Genomic DNA, 8478 nt, shown 5'->3' with positions numbered 1-8478 from the left:
TGTTTGCCCTTATATAGAGGGAACTCTACCGAAGTCTGGAATGGGAGAGCAGCGCTTACCTCTGCCATATGCTCTGGCTTTTTTGGGATTAAGTTTGGGCTTCAGAGGAGCTCCGGGTTTTAGTTTAGCTTTTGGGAACTGGGACAAATAGGTCATCACTGAGTGTTCATCTACATCGGGGTGGATGATCTCTTCTGGGGCAATCACCTAGAACAGCAAAAGGGGTTAAAAAGAGAATTTAAAAATGCGGATTCTGCCAAGCACAGTGACTCTGAAAACAGGGTTTTTCAAGGACACAAAATTACTTTCATGTGCTGCGGACTGCACAACAAGCACAGATCACGTATGCTAAAAAACGTTAATGCATTCCATGGATTCAAACAAAAAGCACGCCGGAGGAATGCAATGATGCCATGCAACGCCGGAACTGTCTGATTGTACAGATATGAACACAAAAAAAGCGTCAAAAAGGACTACTCAGCCAGTATAGACCAATATAGGCACTAGTGTAGTCATAAAACAAGTCTGTTAAAAAATAATAATAAAAAGCATGTGTATGGAAAGGTCTGCAGGATGCTGCCCCCAAACCAGCCAGGGAGACCGCAAAATCTAGGGAAAAAACACAAGATCTGATGAAGGGGGCGTGACCCCGGAAACGCGTCATCACACATCACACAGTCTCCTCTGCTGACACATAGACACGGCTGTGCAGCTTTCATAGACTTTCTCTTGGGTCCATGGACTTACTTTTTATACTATTATCATGCTGAATTTTGGGAGTATGTTTTTTATCTACCTCTAATCCTGATCTTAATAAATTTGTCTGCACCAGGAAAGGCGCCCCTTGTTTGTGTTTTTTCCCTAGGCACTGTCTGATTATAAAAAGACAAAAGCAAGAGCAACATTTTTTTTTTTACCAGCTTTGGAAGGAATGATATCTAAAATACTGTTGCTATAGGCAACAAATGCTTCCCTTTTCAGCATTTTCATATCCAATTAGCCTCCCGCAAGGATGGCCAAATCCAAGTCACCATGAAAAAGACTCACTCAGCATCTAAGTTTTATCTCATGCTCCTAAAAAAAAAAAACAATACCAATTCTTCCAGTAAAACCGATTTTTTACAGGTGTGTTGTTCAGAATTCAAATAATCTTATATCTAATCTAATAATCTAAATCCAGGACTAAAACTCTGTAATTGACCGATGTCAATGCACTGAGTTAATTATTCAGGCAAGTATTCACTTTTTAAGAAGGTTTACTTGGATTATTAGTAATTGTTGGGAGTAGGGTATGAAGAGCGCAGTACAGGGAGCTCATCTTTGACTCTTAATGCTATACTTTCCATGTATCTTTTACTCTACAGCTTTACTTGTATATTGAAACCCTATGAATCATTTTTTCACATGAAATATAATCATTTAACCATTCCAAGTCATCGGCCTCGTGAATCCACATTTTTAACAAAAAGTGCTATTTTACTTAAATAAAAAAACACAAAAAAGTCTTAAGCTGGCCTTATACCATCAGATATTTTTAATTTAGCTCGCGAGTACTAGAAAATAAATCTTAATGGAGACACAGACCGCATTTAAAACCTGAAAGGACCTTCAACCGTTCTTTACTGTATCCAAAACAAACAAAAAACGTTTGTTCATGTTGGTCTTTAAGGTCCCGCACCTCAGCATTTTGGTGTGTTGCGTAACGCATGTGCTTAACATACGTTGTTGGTGCTACTACAGGGCTTTACAGCAGGAGTAGCCAAACTTTGACCCTCCAGCTGTGGTGAAGCTACAAATCCCATTAAGCATTTGCCTCTCCGAGTCAGGCCTGTCATTCTCTTGCAATTCCTTATGGGACTTGTAGTCCTACAACAGCTGGGAGGGCCAAAGTTTGGCTTCCGTTGCTTTACAGCAACCATCCAGGTCTTGTATGGAGTCGGGCAGCTTCCCCTCTGAAACCACAGGGAGCTTCACGCTGAGCATAGAAGCCATACAGAGCCAGATAGGGTAGCTGTGGCTGGTGTACTGAGAGTGTTGCTGCAGAAGGGCTAGAAAAGCACAAGGCTGTGGACCACCAGGGATGCAGGAAGAGGCAAATGAGGGCATTATTTGGCCAGGATACAGTAGGGTTCTCCTCCTGATTGACAATCTTTGTAGAAGGACTAGAATACATCAATGATCTTTAAAGTGAACCTATGCCCGGATTATGCACAATAAAACATCTGCATATTCTGGACAAACAATAAAATCATTTTTAAAAAGCCCTAACCTCTGTATCAGCAAACATTGCAGAGTAACAGCTTCAAAGTTCACAACAAATGCACTGAAATTTCAGCTCCTCTTTTGATTTTCTCTTGTGGCAAGGACTTGGCACCCTGCCAGACTTTTAATGTTAACCCAATAGCAGGTGATGTACGCTGTTTGACATTGACTAAAACATGACTTTAGAGTCCCTGTTGTAATGTGTGAGGATTACATTTGAACTCTAGGTATAAAGTTTTATGCATACTTGCATTGGTCCAGCTTGGCCCAATGTAAGTATCCATATGATAAACCTGGCTGGCCCACGGGGCTCCTGCAAAGCAATGTGGTAGCCAGAACTACAACAGTACTTTACAGTAATATTCCAGGTCCTGTATGGCACTGAACTGAGTGCCTGCCTCTCTGCTCTGAAAACACAAGAAACAATAGTTTGGCACAGCGGCCATTTAGAGAACGGCTTGTAATTCTATCTATAAATACAAGGTGTTCTCTGATTGGACAAGGGGCAGATCTTGAGGTCAGGATCAATAGAGAGTGATGATGTGATCACTAAACACTACATTGTCATGAAACTCTACCTCTCACTACTGACCCCATCACAAGGTAGAGAAAGACAGACATTCTATCCTCTCTGACTTTTTCTTTTCATCCAATTCTATTCACATCCTAACTTGATTGCATGAACACCACATGTATAACCGAAAGCAATCCAACATCCTATTATGTGATTCATACACTTCACCAGCACAGTCTACAAATTCTAAAAATTCTCTTAGTCATAAAGATGTGAAGAAATTCATGCTGGGGAAGAGAAAAAAAATCCCACAAAAATAGCAGCATGAAGTATGTAACGTCACCTACCTGAGGAACTCCCAACCAATCATCTGCTTGCTGCATCGCCTCTCGCGCATTATCAACTGGCTTCTTAGGATCCCACGACTCCCAGTCAGGACACAGACCTGCAGAAAATGGTTTTAATTAATTGATTTGTACGGCAACACCGATCCCAAAATCAATATCTTATCAATAAATTTTTGAGACAAGTAACTAGTAACGTTCCAGATGCTGTGTAGCTACAAGAATACACATGGGCTGCTAGCTCCCTGGATGATCTTATACACTGTTTGGCTGGCAGGGAATGCTGAGAATCGTAGTTCCTCAGCAGCTGGAGATCTACTACCATCAAAGTATTCTACAAAAATGACATGCAAGCCAAGATATATGTAGAACTCCAGATTTTGATGACTTAACCCCTGCAGGGGGGGGGGCTACCCCTGCACTGCAAGGGTTAACTGGCTCGTTTTGGTTTACAGGTAAAAATTAATACTCACCCAATCCTCATTCCTGCATCAGTGACCACTCACCTCTCTCCCCGTCTGCTCCAGCTGTGGCCCTCTGCATCTTTACGTCTAATTGGCTGTATTAGATGTGATGATGTCACAGGTCCTTAGATCACCGGAGCCCAGGGGAGAAGAGGCTGTAGTTTTATTTTTTTACCATATTTAAGCTCTTTTAAATGCCATGGCACATGAGGTCTGAAAAGCAACAAGTCTTCCAAAAAGGCACACTACTGAAGCAATGCCATGCATATCTTGGTCACAAGCATCCAACTACCGCAGTTAAGCTACACCATGTGGATATCAAGCTGGCAACCACAACAATTTTACATTACAGAGGTGTGAATTTGAAACAGGAGGGGAAAAATAGAAGGATTTGTTCATGTGATAATCCTACCTGGTGCACAGCTGTCTACCAGGGCCCCCAGAGCTTTCCCATCATGCCAGTTATGGCTGAAATTGGTAATTGGCAAATAAGGGATTTTGTTCTGAATCCAGCCAAGCAGCCTCTGTTTTGGGGTCTGATGTTTGGTCTCTTCGTCACCTTCATCCTCCCAAACTGGCATAGAGATGGAGTAGTGCAATATAAGGGTCCAGATGAGACCTAGGATCAGCTTCAGGTTTCCATCCACGATAGCTTTACTGTCTGAAATATAAAAAAAAAAAAAGTAATCATCACAGGATGTTTGCAGACATCAGAAACATACACAGGGGAATGTATCAAATCTGGCACAGACAAAATCTGGAGCAGTTACCCATGGCAACCAATCAGCTTCGCTCCTTCATTTTTAAATCCTAACTGAACAAACTGAAGAGAGAAGGTGATAGGTTGCCCTGGGCAACTGCTCCAGATTCCAGGCCTAGTTTCCCTGCAGTACACGGGCAGGCCTAGTTTCCCTGCAGTAAACGGACAGGCCTAGTTTCCCTGCAGTACATGGGCAGACCTAATTTTCCTGCAGTACATGGGCAGCAAAAAAACAGTACAAGAGAACATCATGTTGGCTTCATATGCCAGATGTTTTTTGTGTAGACATAAAGTTGTCAAATGCTCAGGTAAATACAATTTAAAGCACCTGCAGCCAGGTTATGGACATTTACAACTTCAGTACATACTGTTTGCAATAAGTAAATGTGGTCTAAAACAAGCCCTCACTGGGCTTTGTAGTTGCTGGCACTGTGTGTAACAATCCATTCTGCAGTTCACGGCTGAAGTCCTTCAAGTCCTTCTCTCAGCATCTCAGCTCACCCTGCTCCCTCAACTCAGCAGCTCTCATAATACTGTTCCTGCCTCCCATTATTGACTCAACAGCCTTCCAATCTCGAAAGTAAAGACAGAGCAGGAGTAATGGGAGGGAAAAAGCAGGGGTAGCTGAGCTGCCGAGAGCCAACTTGAATTACTTTAGTGCTGTCAGGAACTTTGAATATGAATTGCCTGGGGCTACAGAGGTCAGGGAGAGCTTTGTTTTAGGAATATGTAGACACCGGAATGTCAAAGGTCACATTAAGAGCCAATTGTACAGTGCAAGCTCCACATAATAAACTTCACCTATAGGCACAGTTTAAAAAGGTATCTTGTTTAAAAATAGGACATATTAAAAACTAAAATTTTAAGCTATATAATCTCATGGACCACAACCCTGACACTTAAACAACTTGTCACAGTAACGCATAGCACACAGCTACACAGAATAGTCGGTTTAGCAAATGCCAACATTCTTGATGCATATCTGAGCCCAAATGAACTCTACTCATGAAATCGATTTGACAAGGAACAAGCAAATAAGATTATAACTAATCCTTAGCAGTAGTTGAAGCTATACATGGCTAGATGTGTCCCTGATGAAGATTTGAGAAACACAAAGAGCTTCAAAACATTAGCAGGCAAGCTGAGGTATGATCATTAGAATCCAATCAGAATCAAGCTTAGGTTCTCCAAGTGGCACGTGCACGAAAATGCAAGGTCCGTTTATTTTTGTACTTTCACATTAACAAATGCTAAATGAATACAACAACAAAAAAACCAATACAAGCAAAAAAGAGGTACTTAACTTAGCCCCGCCTCCAGCTATAAAGGTGACAAACACTAGGCCTTCTACTGGGACCCTGTGAGACTAAGCAAGGAGAGCAAATCCAGCAAGCAGTCTAGCCTGCATAGTGAAGGAGAAACCTCTCATGAAATGTTGGCTCCTTAACTTTCCCTGGATCCTGGGAGAAGGCCCAATGAACTCACCTGCGCCTAGGCGATGCAAAGTGTTCTTTAAGGGTGTCTATGATCAAAAACTAAAACTAAATAGGTTTTTCTATCTTGCATTTCCATGAGTTCCATCTTACTCCTAATAAACACATCAATCTAGAAGTTTGTAAACTTACTTTTGAAGGTGCTCATAGGGTGTAATTCTGACAGAGCCTGCCTGCTGAACTACAACTCAACGTCTGAACAATGTACCCTTATCACTGCTTGCAGGAAGCAATGCATGATGGGATATGTAGCCATAAGAAAGCAAGTTTGCATCACATCAAGCAGCAAAGGAAGAGTCGCAAAGCACACTGGGAATCCAGGAAGTTGGTGAAAGTGATGGGCAGACGGAAGGCCGGACTCACTACATAAAAGTGATTTTTTTCAAGTAAGCTTTGTTTGCATTATCAAAAACAAAACTATAGTGTCTATTCCTATTACACTGCTGATCTTATTAAAGGATAGTATATGCTGGGACTTTACAACTCCTTTAAAAGAACTTGTTCAAGGTAAGAAAATTAGTTGTAAATTCCTACATGAGCTGCTACTAACCCCATGGCAACACTGCTTTGCCAAGCACAAACTTCCATATTTTTGGGCAAAGGGAACTAAGAAGTCCATGGGCGAATGTTTCTTTAGAGTTTTGAAAGCACTAGTCTGTCATAAAGCTGCATGATTTAACAGCCCGGCCATTAAATTTTTTTACATTGTATTCAAAAGACAATATTGTTTGTAATTTATAGCTTATTGGCAGAGATGTAGAAGTCCAGACTGATGACTGCACATGGTGTACGCTGGCAACGAATACAATGCATAGAATCTTATTTTATTTGTTTTTTTTATACAGGGTCTGTAGTAAAATGTTAGAGAGAAAAAGTAACAGATGGAAGAAGGGAAATTCAGTCCTGCTGTGACCACACCAATGCATGCCTACTTGTCAAACAGGAAGTAAACAGTGACACTGACAGTAACAAAATCATGACAAAGGTTCTCTCCTTTCCCCATAATTGGAAACTATAAAAAGTCTGTCTGAAAATTAACTTTCATTATTTTGTGACCACAGTTTTTTGAAGCTTAGAAGCCCAGCCCAACGCTGGTATGCATCAGTTAAATTACCAATGACTCTATGACTAACTTTTCTTTTTGACAACGGGTTTAAGAACTAGGAACACACACAGTTGCACATTCCTAGTTTTCTGCTGCCAAGTTAAATTAACTTTCTCAAAAAGGGGTTAAAGTGACCGTGTCTTTATCCGAAAATTACGGAAAGGCAGCAGGCACCCTGCAAGAGAATAAGCTAAAGACTTACCTGTCTGGCGGGTGGTGAGGGAAAACCGTTGATCTCTTGCACAGTTCTAGGAACTGCTGCTATTTGACACTTCTGGATTTATCGTATAGAAAGTTCCCAGCTGCGCTCTGTGGTCCTTTCCACCAACCCCAACTACTATGCTCTATAGGGACATGGAGGTCTGCAGGGGGAACCATGGCCTGTGGCGGGGACAAGCTATCTGGCACACAAAGTCAGCCATTCTCCTTCCTTTGGCATTAAACTAAACCCACTGGAAAGTAAGCCTTTTTGTAAATCAACAATCTTGGTTACTGCATGTATTTAAAGATGCACAATGAAATCTCACAAAATCCTAATGTAATCATATTACTAAAACGAAATGAGTATACAAAAAAAAAAATATATAGAAAGAGACCACGGTGAAGGATATCTTTTCTATAAGTGTCATTATGTCAGGCGCCGTAGCTCCGAAACAACTCTTACATTGTTCTATTCTTGGAAAACAAATGATAACATCATGTTATTACATGGTAAAACATACACTATTAAATCCTAATTGCCAAATGAAATCATGACATCTCACATATTATCGCAAGGACTTAGTTCTAAAAGTGCAATTAAGGCCTTGTCAGAGCATGAATGAATAACCTGCATGCGGGATTAACAAATGTGTCACAAGAAGGTAAATGTTCAAGATGTGTACTGTAGACACAGGACACTGGAGGAATTCTGTCCTCTGTCTACTGCAGGGTAGGGGGCCTCCAGCTGTAGTAAAACTAAAAATCCCATAAGCTCTTGTAGGGGCTGGAATACACAAGATATACTCACCTGATCCTTGGTCCTGCGTTGGTCAGCTCTAACCTCTCTTCTTCTCCAGCTGTGGTAATTCCCTCAGCATCCTCACGTGATGACCCCAGTGGGGCTTAGACAGCCGGAGTACAGAGAAGAGGAGGCTGTGGGGACCAGTCTATCACCTCGACAGGACCAAAGATCAGTGAAGTATATTACTCATTTTGGGTGCCATTACAAATCAGTGGCAACGCAAGCGTGTTTTACCACGTTTCCATGAACGCACGCCAAACACGCACAAAAATGCGCAGGTGTGAATGCGGACTAAAGGTGCCCATACACTGCTCGATTCTCGTACGAGAATCGCGGGAAATCCCGCGATCGTACGAGAATCGAGCAGTGTGAACGGAGACGTGCGACCGTTTCTACTGTACGGTCGCACGTCTTCTGTCGAACCAGCATGTTCGAAAACCAGCCGGGAATCGTACGATTCTCGGCTGGTTAGAACGGTGCTCGGAAGACAAATGCTGAACGGGCCGGTGTGCGCACGCGCACACTGCCCGTTC

General features: G+C 41.9%; 1 protein-coding gene across 5 annotated transcripts in view; it reads right to left on the bottom strand.

Annotated features, from left to right (window-relative positions):
- Positions 1-8478, bottom strand: part of FLNB (filamin B) — a 198609-nt gene that overhangs the window by 106804 nt on the left and 83327 nt on the right. For all 5 annotated transcript variants that reach the window (XM_018562459.1, XM_018562460.1, XM_018562461.1 and 2 more), the window contains exons 2-4: positions 3997-4245; positions 3124-3221; positions 60-207 (exon numbers count right to left, since the gene is read on the bottom strand). In XM_018562459.1, coding sequence (XP_018417961.1) covers positions 60-207; positions 3124-3221; positions 3997-4245 — 495 coding nt within the window. The remainder of the gene's footprint in view (positions 1-59; positions 208-3123; positions 3222-3996; positions 4246-8478) is intronic.

The sequence above is a fragment of the Nanorana parkeri genome, unplaced genomic scaffold, assembly GCF_000935625.1.
Source record: "Nanorana parkeri isolate BGI_ZX_2015 unplaced genomic scaffold, ASM93562v1 scaffold578, whole genome shotgun sequence".
Lineage (NCBI taxonomy): Eukaryota > Metazoa > Chordata > Amphibia > Anura > Dicroglossidae > Nanorana > Nanorana parkeri.
The sequence above is the reverse complement of the archived record's forward strand: the minus strand, read 5'-3'. Positions and strand labels throughout refer to the sequence as shown.